Source organism: Hyperoodon ampullatus (assembly GCF_949752795.1).
Source record: "Hyperoodon ampullatus genome assembly, chromosome: 4".
Classification (NCBI taxonomy): Eukaryota; Metazoa; Chordata; class Mammalia; order Artiodactyla; family Ziphiidae; genus Hyperoodon; species Hyperoodon ampullatus.
Genome location: NC_136917.1, coordinates 122323822 through 122337733, shown reverse-complemented (window position 1 = coordinate 122337733; position 13912 = coordinate 122323822). Strand labels below are relative to the sequence as shown.

The following is a 13912-nucleotide window of genomic DNA, read 5'->3' as shown; positions in this document are numbered from 1 at the left end:
CTGATTATTTTTCCAGACTGTTCTGCTACCAGTTTTTTGGTTTTGCCAGCTCTTTTTCCTTTTCTTCCTTATATTCTGAATAGACAGACTTAGAGATCCCAATACAGAGTTCTAGCCAACCCCAATATGTGAATTTATCTATATGAGACTAAATAATAAACACATATAACATACACACTTGCACACACACATACAACACACACCACACACGTACACTGTATCGATAAAAATTTTCATCAGTGAAAATTGTTGACTTCATGGGTTGTTTACTCTGAGCTGTTTCATTCTACCTCGTTTTGCTAGAAAGATCAGAAAATAATGAGGAGATCATTCTCTCACCCAGTTTTTCCAAGGCCAAAATCATCTGCAACAGCTCCAAATATATATCTTACATTGTTCTCCACTTTTACTCACAGCTTCCCCAGTTGGAGAGCTCAGTTCTTGCTTAAGTATGGAATGCTGTGCTACCTAGAGGTTATGATGATGCATTAAAACCCCTGGGCCCAACCTTTATTTTGTAAATAAAGTTTTATTGAAACACAGTTATGCTGTTCAGTCACATACTGTCTATGGCTGCCTTCATGCTACTCTGGCAGATTCGAATAGTCATGAACAACTGCATGGCCCACAAGGCCTAAAACATTTACTTTCTGGCTCTTGACAGAAAACTCTTGAAGACCCTGCATTAGAGAATCCAAGAAGTTTTGGGGTGTTTTTTTTTTGGCCATGCCATGCAGCTTGTGGTCTATTAGTTCCCCAATGAGGGATCGGACCCGGGTCCACAACAGTGAAAGCTCATATCCTAACCACTGGACCGCTAGGGAATTCCCAAGAATTTTTAAAATCAGGACTCAGTTGGCAAAACTGCTTTGAGTTTCATACTGGAATACCATGTGTTTTTTGCCTTTTTCAATGGACGAGTGGGCCTTTAACTAGGAAAGGCAATATAATGGGACTTAAAGGGATAAACTCCAGAGGCAGATTGCCTGAGTTTAAATCTCAGCTGTGTGACCATGAGCAGGTTGTTTTCGCTTGTGTGCCTTACTTCCTCATCTATAAAATGGAGCTGACAGTAGCACTATATCCCAGGATTTTTGTGAGGATAAAAGATCATCGACTCTGGCTCTTAGGACCAGATGTGACACTGCTGCAGTATTATCATTTTTATTTTTCTGCATATATAATCTCTTGCTTTCCCCTTTGGACATATGAGATTTAGAAATTGTGGTGGTGCCCCTACTTCTGGGCTGACTGAACTCTTTGGACAGAATCCTTTATATTTCTTGTCGCCCTATTTGGTTTTCCTTTTGTCTGAAGTGACTAGCAAACTGGTTATTTCCCACCGTCTGTGACCTGCGGTTAGATTTGCTTTATAGTTCAAGCGATAAGAGTAGCTGTCCAAGAATGGGTGTCAAGGCTCTGTGTGGGGCAGAGTTTTGCGGGGTGATTTTACTCACTTGAGCCAAATATGAAAAACAGTGGCATTTTAAGATTGTCCTACAACAATACAAGTATCTGTTTGTATATCCTAATCAGCTGTCCCAGGAGAGTGTTGTCCTAAGGTAGGGCTAAAAATATATTGGAATCAGCACACCCCCTAAAGAGTTCCCTTCAGTGTTCGTTTGTCACTTTGGAGAGTTTTCCTCCTTAGTATCTTGCCCATTTCTGTCCTCTTTAAGAATATGTGGACACTTGATTCGGCTTTACTTAACAAGACAGGGCTATGATGGTGGTCAGTACATCCATGTTTATATATTATACGCTGCAAGTTTTCTCTGCACATTTTCTGCTTGACTGCTGCTTTTGGTGTTTCCAGGGTTTGACAGATTGAGAAACAAATCTTCTAGCAGAAGCTCAAAAGAGACATTTAAAAGACCCTGCCCAAGCTCTTAGCATTGTCAAGGAGAGCTTGTCAAACAGGCAGGTCCAACGTGACAGGTCCCAGTAGGGCCCGGAGAATGAGTCTGAGAATCTCGCAGGCTTGCCATGCTGCTTCCAATGACAGCATTTTAGATTTAATGCATATTTAGCGGGCAAAATAATGCACCGTGAAAATGTGCAAGTACGCATTTGCCCGAGAGACTAGAGAGACTGAGAAAAGGAGTGTGAAGAACATAATGGATGTTTAAGAAGCTTCTATGAAGGGAGAGGAAAACTCAAAGGAGAACATTAGTGCCAAAGCATAACTTGCAATTTGGGACCTTGTCGTACTTGAACTCGACTGTTGAACTTGCAGAGTGTTGAGGGGCAGCCAGGCTCACTGGCCTTGAGAGCTGCTCAGATGTGACTGACTCCCACCCATGAGCCAGCTGGGAGATCGTGAGTCCTTTCTTTATTGCCCGGAGTCTCAGTTTCCTAATCTATGGAAATGGGCATGTTACACACCTCGAGGGATTATTGTGAGGATTGAGTGCAGGCATGCTTATGAAGGTATCTGGTACGTTAACCTAGTGCATAATAGGAGCTCAAGAAATTGTCGCTTTCCCTTCCCTTCCTGGTGAATTCTTACAGTGAGAGCTGACATTTGCATGAGCTCCTGTGTCTGATGATTTGCATTTGGCTTGTAAAGCCATCATCTATATTATACCAACGGTTTAGCCCAGAGTTCATTTTTCCCCAGTGTGTCCATTTCATTCTTTTGCTCCCCATCTCTCCAAAAGTGCATGAGAAACATGACCCAGTGAGAAGCACCTGCTTCTCAGTGGGGCACAGAGGCCAAAGGGTGAGAACTGTGCACTGGGTCGGCAGTGGGCTGGGGCTCCTTGGGGAGGACCCATTTGGCACTCATCACAGAGAGGAAGCGAACGCTCTCACCGACGTGGGTGGGTCCCAAAGGTTAGCAGGTCGGGGAGCAAAAACTCGGGATATTGTCTGGAAGTGTCTTTCGAGCTTTTGGGTCTAGAGAACTATGCTTTTCTGGGTAAAGTTGAGCGACCTGGGCGTGTCAGAGCTGTCCTTTGCTGTGGCAGCTGGAGTCATAGTCATCGCTGGATAGTGCATGGTGGGCCACTAAGTAGGGCTTGACTCTTTGGACCTCAGTGTCACTGGCACAGTGAGGGAGTTGGATAGATAAATATTTAAGCCCTTTTAACTTCTCCAAGAAAAGATCACTGGAAGAAAATGTCCCTGGCAGCTGTGTTTGAGGATGTTGGTTGGGACAGAAGAGAACCAGGATACATGGAGGACTGGGGTTGGACTGGGCAGAGGTGCTGGGGAATTGGCTGTTTGGCTGTGTTCCCCAGGATCGGCAGTCGAGAATCCATTTGTAAACTGATGCGAGAAAGATGGCAGGGTAGAATCCAAACTGAAATATGCCTCCCCCTTATGTGGCCTGTGGCGCTGTGGCATTGAGTGTTTTTAGACAGACCTCAGCTCAGCCCCTCTAACCCTTACTCACCTAGTAATCTTGGTCCAGTGTGCTTTACTGCTTATTTACTTTCCCCATCCAGAAATGGAGTTGACAATACCTACTTCGTGGGGTTACTTTCAGTGGTTTAATTAAAAGAAGCAATTTCCTCTAGCATCTAGGGTAATACTAGTCAAAATTGGCCCTCAAATCACAGCTGCTAATGCTATTGCTGTTGAGATCAACATCAGACTTGAGTATTGTGCTATAAACACGGAAAAAGCCTGGCTGGAATTCTATATGAAGATTCTAATCAAATGCTTTGTAAAGAACCCATTCTCCCTTTTGGGGGGTGATTTTTCCACTTTGTTTTTTTTCTCTCTGTTCCATTGTCTTCAGAACACTGGTTTCCCCTGCCTGGGTTTAGAGCTCTAGCCAGCCTAACCCCTTATGCTCAAGGGGCCCAGTGGGGACAGAGCCACGTCTTTGAACCTTACAGACAGTTCCCCAGCCCCAAGATCCAAGCCCATTTTTCATTCAGATGCAATTTCTCATCCTATTCCTTTTGTACCCCACTGAGGACAGGATGAGAAGCATGAGTGACAACTGTATTAAAGAGGCATTTGCAACACACATCGAGGGGCATCTCCTGGTAGGGAGGCTGATTAGACCCTGGCACTAGTCTTGCAAGAAATCTCTCTTTCTGGAATTGTTTGAAGATTGATTCTTCCTTATCTCCCCCATCAATAGTGTGCATGTTGGTGGCAGGGCGGGGGTCTGATTTTCATGCTGGGATTTAATAAAATGTGTACCTTCTTCTCTTTACATGAGGGATAGTGTAATATTTTGATGGGGCCTGCCCTTCCAAAATCTCTCTTTAAAATCATGAAGTGAATTAAAAATATTGTTTCACTGAACTGTGCTGTAATGCTAACTTGGCAAAAAGAAGCCTAAAACTTAGGGATTGTGATTGATGTTCATCATATGCATTATAAATCTATCAAACAGGTTTGCCAGTTTCTTTTTTTTCTCCTCTCTTGAATTTATTTATTTTTAACATCTTTATTGGAGTATAATTGCTTTTACGATGTTGTGTTAGTTTCTGCTGTATAACAAAGTGAATCAGCTATACATACACATATATCCCCATATCTCCTCCCTCTTGTGTCTCCCTCCCACCCTCCCTATCCCACCCCTCTAGGTGGTCACTAAGCACCGAGCTGACCTCCCTGTGCTCTGCAGCTGCTTCCCACTAGCTAGCTAGTTTACATTTGGTAGTGTATATAAGTCCATGCCACTCTCTCACTTCGTCCCAGCTTACCCTTCCCCCTCCCCGTGTCCTCCAGTCCATTCTCTACGTCTGCGTCTTTATTCCTGTCCTGCTCCTAGGTTCTTCAGAACCATTTTTTTTTTCTTTTTTTTAGATTCCATATATTGTGTTAGCATACAGTATTTGTTTTTCTCCTTCTGACTTACTTCACTCTGTATGGCAGTCTCTAGGTCCATACACCTCACTACAAATAACTCAATTTCATTTCTTTTTATGGCTGAGTAATATTCTTACTTAAGAATCTGTAATCCACAGAATATAATTCCTACCAATGCTAATGAGCAATCCAATAAAATGTTAACCATTATATACTATTTAGGGAAAATTCATCTTTATTAAAACCTTACCTCCAGAGGAAATATTGCTGTGAACACATTTTGCACCTTCTTAGGTTTTTTGGGGTTTGTAATGAGCAAGTCTGCTTTGGGCCAGTGTGTGTCCACGTCCCCAGGTTCATCACAATGGGATTTTAAGTGGCCACATCATTAACCTTTGAAAAATGGAGGAAGTCATGGAAGAATTAACAAAGAAAAACTGTACCGTAGCAACTGCTGTTAGCAAAATCAAATCTCCTGCTGATAAATTATGGAAGAATTTTTGGAGGTTTTGGTTGTAGAATGAAAAAGATTTCTCTGACTTCTTTAGTTCTCTCTTGATAGAACTTTTTTTTGTATTTCTTTTTTTTTTTGGTTGTTCTTTGAAACTGGTTCTTACCTTTGCTGGGAGGATCATTTAACACGTTTCCCTCTGTCCTTCCCCTCCTCTCCCTTCCCCAAGGTGGTGCGTATGAAGTCAAACAGCATCGATTCTTCCGTTCCTTAGACTGGAACAGTTTGCTGAGACAGAAGGCAGAATTCATTCCCCAACTGGAATCCGAAGATGACACAAGTTATTTTGATAGTATGTGCATTATCTGACATAAAACATTATTTGGCCTTTACTTTGTAGAAAATCAGCTCTACTTTTTTTTTTTTTTTTGCGGTACGCGGGCCTCTCACCGTTGCGGCCTCTCCCGTTGCGGAGCACAGGCTCCGGACGCGCAGGCTCAGCGGCCATGGCTCACGGGCCCAGCCGCTCCACGGCATGTGGGATCTTCCTGGACCGGGGCACGAACCCGTGTCCCCTGCATTGGCAGGCGGACTCTCAACCACTGTGCCATCAGGGAAGCCCTCAGCTCTACTTTTGATAGTACCTTCCAGTCTTGAACGCTTGGGTTCTGAAACATAATGCTGCTTTGATATTAAAACTCATAATTAAAATATCTAAATTAAAAACTGAAATTCTGAATAATTGGAACTATTTCCAAACATTTCCCTGCAGCGCGGTCAGAGAAGTACCATCATATGGAGACTGAGGAAGAAGATGACACAAATGATGAAGACTTTAGTGTGGAAATAAGGCAGTTTTCCTCATGTTCACATAGGTTTTCTAAAGTAAGTAAAATATGGCATAAACATAGAAGGTCTCTGGGAGAATCTCCTACTGGTCAGATAGTTGGTGCCTTAAACAGCTGCACAGAATTGTAAAAACCCCATGCAGTGTTTTGGGGCTTGAGATTTTTTTTCGGGGAGTGGGTAATGACCCCATCTTGATAATCCAGAGTTCCTACTGCCCTGCAGGGGTATATTTCTCTGTTTCATGATCCAAAGATTAGTATCTTTTTTCTTGGAGGCAGAGACTTGCATTCATAGTCATTATTGGAGTACCTGATACCATTTACATGCTGACCCTGGTCTAGCTCAGTGCTGCTGGGCCTTGGAGGCATCCTTCCATTTCTTTCATCTTATAGTGAAGACCGTTGAGCTCATTGTGTGCAGGGCCCTCTTCTAGTATCCCATGGAACACAACACAAAGGAGAAAGCTTGGTCCTTGACATAAGCCCAGACAGTTGATTGCGGAATGAGAAAGTCTCTTAACCGATGATAGAAAGTGTAAGTTATTATATTAAAGGGGCAGTAGGAAGCCAAGCTAGAATTTTGGAAATGGTAGAAGATAAAATCGACATCGGGGAAAGATGCTTTTTCACTGGTAGTGGTAAGATTTAAAAGACAAACAAAACGAAGACACACCTGATAGTCCTGAGATGGGGGCAGGGCCCTAGGAAGATAGAAATGAACCTAGAGGGCATCCTACCTTCCTTTTGCTATTTTCAGTAGCGATGTATTTTCTGTTGCCATGGCAGTTTGCATGATTATTGTGTAGCTTTTCTACAGCACTGAGTGATTTTAAAGTGTTCCGTATCTTTTTCTGAGTGACTGCCCAGGGTGCGTCTGCAAATTGGCCGGCACTGCCCTCCCCATTTATAGGAAGGACATGGAGAGGTAGGGATTTCCCTGGAGGGGAGGTGCAGGTCTGGCCCAGAGCCAGGACAGATCTCTTTGATAACACAGAGTGTGGGCTTTCCCAGTACTTGTTCTCTGGCCCATCAAAGCCAACCCCTAAACTGTTCCCTGCCCACTGTCTCCTGTTCTTTACCCACCTTCCTCCAAATCCCAGGAGATTATAGGAGGTCTAAGGTCCATTCCCATGAGATCAGCAAGTGGCTGGGTTGAGCAGTAGTGAGCGCTTCCTGGGCTGGGCTCTCAGCTCCCTATTTTAGCTTCCATCTTCCCTGTGGTACAGCAGAGCTCTCAGTTTGCCTAAGCTATGATCCCCTTCAGAAATCCTGGTACCAACATATGAAACTGCCTGTCTGTATGTGAGATTTATAAGCCAAACAAGTAAGTACCTCTGACTCCTAACCAAATATGCACTGCATCTCCCCCCAACATGTCTTGAAACAGGTAATTTATTCTTCTCTTCGCCCTCAATTCCAATTCATTTTTCTCCTTCCCGCCCCTGACTGGGGGCCATTAAATCTTTTTCTCTGTGATTTTCTTTTTCTGATTGACTTCCTGGTTAAAGAGTAATCTAACATGTGCATCGATCCCAGGCCTAGAAACCGCAATGCATCTATGGATTTTGTTTGCAGATACAAAGTCCATAGTGAGATACGGTGAGAGGGTGATGAATTCATAGCTCCCCACTCCAAAAGGAAAAAATTGTACATTGACCACTCACCTCAGGACTCAAGTAAACAGCATTGGAAAGTACCTTTTGAATACATGGTCCCAATTCAAACTTCAGTCATAGTCTCAGGTTGTTCTGCCAGGATTTGTTTGGTTTTTTATTCTGACAATTCCTTTCAAGAAGATATTAATAAGCGCTGACTATTTGTCTTGCAGGTTTTCAGCAGTATAGATCGAGGTACTCAGAATCCAGGAGAAGAGAAGGAAGACCCTGGGGACAAAACCAAAAGCACAACTTTGCCATCTACGGAAACATTAAGCTGGAGTTCAGAGTATTCTGAAATGTATGTGAAATTCTTGTTAACAAATATCATAAACAGCAGCTACTAAGACAGTGGCTCTTAAATGTGAGTGTGCATCCGAATCTTCTGGAGGGCCTGTACAAGCAGATTGCTGACCCAGGAGATCTGGGATAGGGGCTGAGAATGTGCATTTCTAACAAGTTCCCTGGGATGCTGATTCTATCGGTCTGGGCACCACACTGTAAGAATCACTGCCCTCGACATGTCTTGGTTAGGCTACCTCAGTTCCATTTTCACCTGGTTTCTTCCAAAATTCACCTTGAACAGCTTCATAGTATGTATAGATGCATGACTTTGTTTTTTATTTTTAATTAAGGCAACAGTTATCCGCATCCAACTCTTCGGATACTGAAAGCAACAGACATAAAGTCGGTTCTGGCCTGCTTCCCAAACTGGCTATTTCAGCAGAGGCAGAACAAGATGAGCCCACTCCCCACCCCAGAGAGCTGCATGAGCAGCGGGAAAAGCCAGCCGTCCCCCCTGCAGAGAGTGCTCAGGAGGAGCCCGAGGTCAGCACTCCGGCCAGCACCATCAGCAGCTCCACCTTGTCAGGTAAGGCCCTGGGCGTGGCCCTGCCGTCCAGGCATCACCCACCACATTGAGAAGTGACTGCTGGTGCTTGGAGTCCCAGGCCTGGCCCAGCCAGGCAGCGATGATGGGCATTTTGTGCCACTAGACTCTCTCCATGACCCCACTCCTTGAGCTTGGGCGATGGGCTCCTCAGAACTGAGATCAGATGTCTCAGACCCCTCCTTAGTGCATGGCTGTACAGCACATCCTTCTTGCTTCACCTGTAGCCTTCACATCCTCTGCTGGGTTTCGGTGGCGTCCTTTGATGGCTGTCAGAACACTGTAAGGGAGCATGTTCTCTGTTGTGGGTACAAAGGCATGCCTTGTGGAGTTGCATCTAACTCAAAGTTACAAGTAAGCGACCCTATTAAATAGTCAGATGGTCAAACTTACCCTCAACGATGTCTTAAATCACCACCCATAAGGTACCGTGTAAGCCAGTTTTCCTTCTACTGTTGAGACGGGTGGTTGTTTCTTTGGAGGAGTTGGGTTTTGTTATGGGACCACTTATACCCAATAACCAAGCAGTCTGCACGTGAGACCCTCAGTCAGTGCAGCAAGATGCTTATTCTGTTTGCATAGCTGGCTAGAAACAGAGGCTGATGAGAATCTCGGGGACATATAAGAAAGAAGACAAGCAAGGAATTAGGTGGGCAAACATCTTGTATATTTGATGGTAAAAAAAAAATACCTCATACCTTGATCTATACTTTTGAAGTGTTTTACTTCAAAAGTAACTTAGATATAAAGTTTCTTTAAGGGGGAATAAAAAGATGCTTATTCTGTGAGGCTCACGGATGGAATGGGGAGAGGTGAGTCAGAAATACGGACACAGTTCAGATCAGTGTCTCGTGCGCCTATGAAACAACTCCACTGCACACAGGCTGCCTTCCCAGCCCCTGGATAACTGACGCAAATAACCCTAAGACATCTTTGGGTGTGTGAGAAACAGCGGGGCTTGGGCCTTTCCTAGGGGGCGCTTTATGGTGTCACTTTTGTGTGAAGTAAACCTTCCTGACACCAGGAGCAGTATCTCCACAGGTTTTTAAAATGCTTACTGTATCATGGATACTTGGGGCCTTTAATCACGGAGGTGTCCTCATTAGATGATCGGCCTTGTGCGTCCCTCAGAGCAAGTCCTTGAAGTGCATTTCAAATATTATTCGGTGTATAAAAGTTTTATGCACAGCATGTCCTTCTACAGAGCAATGTGTATTTATGCTTAAAAAATAAAAACATGGATATGGATTAAGGTTGCTATGATAAATGTTTTCATTAAGCCATATCCAATATGCTATATTGATAACCATGAGTGATTCCAAGAATTTTCATGCACATTTTTTTAACTAACTGAATATTCGTGGTGTAATGTTTTCATCTTGTTTTGAATCATTTCAAAATTACAAATTTTACAGGCTGGGTTTATTTCCGCCTCACTAAAAAGTCTGGTCCTGTGGAGCTTCCCATGAGCTTACAGTTGATCATGGGGAAGAATGCTGTCGGGTTTTTTCCCTCTCTCTCTTCACCTCAGTTCTGTTTCCATGTAGGATAATTCCACGTGTCCTAAATCTAGAGAGCCAAGAGAACAGCAATGAAGAAGTGGTGTAGAAACAAGCTAGTAGTCTAAGATGCCTGACCATGTTTAGTTCATCTTGGTAATCAGGTCAAATGTAGATATGTCCAGTGTTTTATATTTCTGGTTACTAAGTTCTCATCTGTTTCTTAGTTATTATTTACTCTGAATAGAGTTACCTCTACTTCACATTTATTCTGAATATGATGAATTGTTTGTGGTCTCTTGGTCTCTTCTGCCTACTCACTATCAGAAAGGTAGGAGGTAAAGGGAGGGGAATGGTGTCTAAGCATTTGATTGATTACTTTCACAATTAAAAAAAAATCTGTCTGTATCCTGCTGTGCATTATGATTAATAGATTCAAACCACCTTTCTCTCTGTCTCCCCCATACACACACTAAAAATAATCAAAGACCTCGGGGGCCGTACAGAATAGAGAGATGAGCTGATTTGCTCACAGCCAAGGGTAATTAGGGAATCTGAAAACCGTGACTGTGGTAAAATTAAATTTGTTGATTTTTATATTGCTCCACCATCAAAAAGAAAGAATCCTTGACATTTACAGAACATTAAGGTGACATTATCTACCACTGGCAGAAAAGAAACACACGTTTATATACAGTGCTATGAAATGAGATGGCGAGGCAAGAGGGAGGGATGATAAAAGAGAACATTGGATATTCACACTCTGGCATTTAGGGAAGCGCAGCTTTATACCTGTTTCTTTTTTCATGACTGCAGTGTATTTGAATCAGTGAAAAGTAAGTCTTGAAGTTTTAGGTGTAGTGCTTGAATGCATCCAACAAATTATTCATTGTGAAGAGATTCAGCTTTTCAGTTGATGCTTGTCAGTGATCCCATCCAAGCCAAATTAGAAAGGAGAAGGGAGTGTGTAACTTACCCCAAAGTAAACTGAACGTTTTTGAGATAAGATTTTTTTGATTTGTGAAGCAGTTTTTGTCCAGTCCCTCAGCAGTCGATTTCTTCATTTAGAGTGAATAGAATAGATATGCTGTCATGTGGGACTGAGTTTGGCATATAGAAGTCGAAAGGTTGTTGATATTTGCCTTAAGGTCGTCTTCCTTAGTAGGTCGGATGGGTGTCACATGGAAGTTTGTGAATCTTACCCTGTACCTACAGCACAGTAGGTGGCCATGAGCTGTGCTATGCCCAAGCCCACTCACTGTCCCAAGTCCCAGGCTTCCCTTAGCTCGGACCCCACCTGTGGGTCTGTGCCACCTCTGTGAACTAGGACCAAACCTGCCGTGCAGTCGAGTGATGTGTATATAGCACTGTAACAGAAATGTTAGTTAAGTCTGATTAAGCCTCTTCTCTAGGCAAAGAATGTCATGGTCAGCACTTTAAAATGTGCTGGTTGATCTTTCAAAGGATCATTTATAATGGTATTAAATTCTCTGTGTGGATGGTATATCTTAATGTGGTGATAGTGTTGATGATTTTTAAAGCACAGGGGCCTTATAATATAGCATTTAGAAGGAAAAAGAAGATAAGCATTGTTTTTTCCTGGACAAAGATGTATTATCAGTGATTAAAAAAAGAAAGAAAAAAACCCCCAGCAAACTGATAGCCTGTGAAAGAAAGAATAGGAGAAACCAAAAGGGATGGTCACTTGACTTTTTTCAACATGTCACTTCTGACAAGAGTAAGGAACTTTCTTTACTCTGGGCGTGTGCAGTTACCAGACTGGTATCAGTGATTTTCCATTTCTGCATCCTTCTATGTGGTTACATGTTTTCTTATGTTCCTCTGCTGAGGGAAGTCCTAATTTTTTAACTTTAAAAAAACAAAACAAAACTCTCCAGTGTATACTGAGGATTAATAAAATTAAAAATAAAGAAGGTGTGATGGCTGGCTTAGAGGGGGATGGATCTTTTCACTCCCAGTAACTTCAGGGCACATCAGCATTTGGCACTGTCTAGTCTAAAGGCAAGAAGATGTAGGGAACCATTGGGTACCATGGTGAAGCATACCCTTTGTCTTGTCCTGTGAAATGTACAAGGAGCTCAGCGTGAAAGCAGGCGTGGGAAGTCAAAGGCGACACTTTAGGCACTTTTCCGTAAGTTACAAACCTGAGCCTAAGTGTGAGGTGTGTCCCAGAAAGATGGTAGGAGACGATATGGGCATAAATGTCCATGAAGTGACTACATGATGTCCACATAGCAAAAACCAGTATTAACAGCATTGCTAATGATGATCATTTGTGTCACAGGATGATCATACTCTACGGTGGGCATCACGTGGTTCATAAGCTGACGTTTGGGTCATGGCCTTTCGTGGCGGCGTCAGGGGGAAGAGTTGTCTCTACTAGGGTTGTAAAAGACAGATTCTAAAAAGTAATTATTCTCCTAGTTAAATGGAGTCAACTGAGAGTTAGTGGACTTGTGTACAAGTAGAACGAAATCTGAATGGACACCTCTTTCATTCTTCCTCCTCCGCGCCACTTTTCTCAAACCAGTCCCATGATTTTCCTGTTTGCCTGACACCACATGGACTCATGAACCCACATGGGCGCCTGTTTCCCAGCGTTTGTCCTTCCTTCTCTCTCTCTCTCTCTCTCTCTCTCTCTCTCTCTCTCTCTCTCTCCCTCTCCCTCTCCCCCTCTCCCCACCTCTCCTATCCCAGATTTTCCTGAACATGTTTATCCCTTCTTCTTTGTACAGTTGGCAGTTTTTCAGAGCACTTGGATCAGATAAATGGACGAAGCGAGTGTGTGGACAGTACAGATAATTCCTCAAAGCCCTCCAGTGAACCCACTTCTCACGTGGCTCGGCAGCGATTAGAAAGCACAGAGAAAAAGAAAATCTCGGGGAAAGTCACAAAGTCCCTTTCTGCCAGTGCTCTGTCCCTCATGATCCCAGGAGGTAGAGAGACATCTACTTGCATGACATCGTGTGATTTGTGCATGCTCAACCCCCGCCCCCAGTTTGCGATGCTGATTGACATACAAGATGGCTTGAAACAGTAGCGGGTGGTGTCCTGGCGCAGCCCTCCAGAGTGTCTCCCTGCAAGACCTCCAGAGCTCCCAGGGGCATATGTGGTTTATTCCTTCTCACTTCTTTGTGCAGCAGGAGATGAGGCAGGCTCCCTTCCCACAAAGGCTTATTTCTTTTATTTGTTTTCTTTCCTTTTCTCCCACGCCCCCCAAGTTAAGTGATAAATTTCCCTCTTCTGAATAATTTTTCTTCCCTAGACTATGCATCATTTGTATCCTTTATGGAGCTATTTACAGCATCTGTGTTGGAAAGCTAAATATAGTTTTTCTCATCTAATTAACGAGGAAATCGACACAGAGAACATAAGTTTTTCATTTCTGGGGATGCAGAGTCACAGACAGCACTGAAATTGCAAGGTTTACCAGCCCTGTCTGTTGGGTTATGCTTCCTCCTACTGGTATTATTTTCTACCCTATATTAAAAAACTGGGCTTAATTATGGTTTTGTTCAATTGCAGTATGTTTCCACAACCTAGTTTTGCCTCTACTAATCACAAAGTCTACAGTAATTTCACTGGCTGAGATGAAAATATATACCCTGGTGGTTATGACTTATCACTCAAATGACAGTAAGAGAGTGGAAGTGGCAGTCGAATTATATTGCAGATGGCTTGCAGTTGGAAGAATACAGACCATGTATAAAAGGGATTGTTTACATTGTTGAAATTTCAAATTTGTGCAGAAAGAAATTGGGTAAAAACAAAAGCTC

The 13912-nt window shown here is 43.1% G+C and overlaps 1 protein-coding gene across 8 annotated transcripts in view; it reads left to right on the top strand.

Annotated features, from left to right (window-relative positions):
• Nucleotides 1–13912, top strand: part of MAST4 (microtubule associated serine/threonine kinase family member 4) — a gene marked incomplete at its 5' end in the record, with an annotated part of 573576 nt that overhangs the window by 542593 nt on the left and 17071 nt on the right. For 4 of the 8 annotated variants that reach the window (XM_079703235.1, XM_079703238.1, XM_079703239.1 and 1 more), the window contains 5 exons: nucleotides 5454–5576; nucleotides 5997–6109; nucleotides 7901–8028; nucleotides 8363–8598; nucleotides 12872–13072. In XM_079703235.1, the coding sequence (XP_079559361.1) occupies nucleotides 5454–5576; nucleotides 5997–6109; nucleotides 7901–8028; nucleotides 8363–8598; nucleotides 12872–13072 (801 nt within the window). The remainder of the gene's footprint in view (nucleotides 1–5453; nucleotides 5577–5996; nucleotides 6110–7900; nucleotides 8029–8362; nucleotides 8599–12871; nucleotides 13073–13912) is intronic. The other 4 variants (XM_079703236.1, XM_079703242.1, XM_079703241.1 and 1 more) reach the window with 1 other exon arrangement.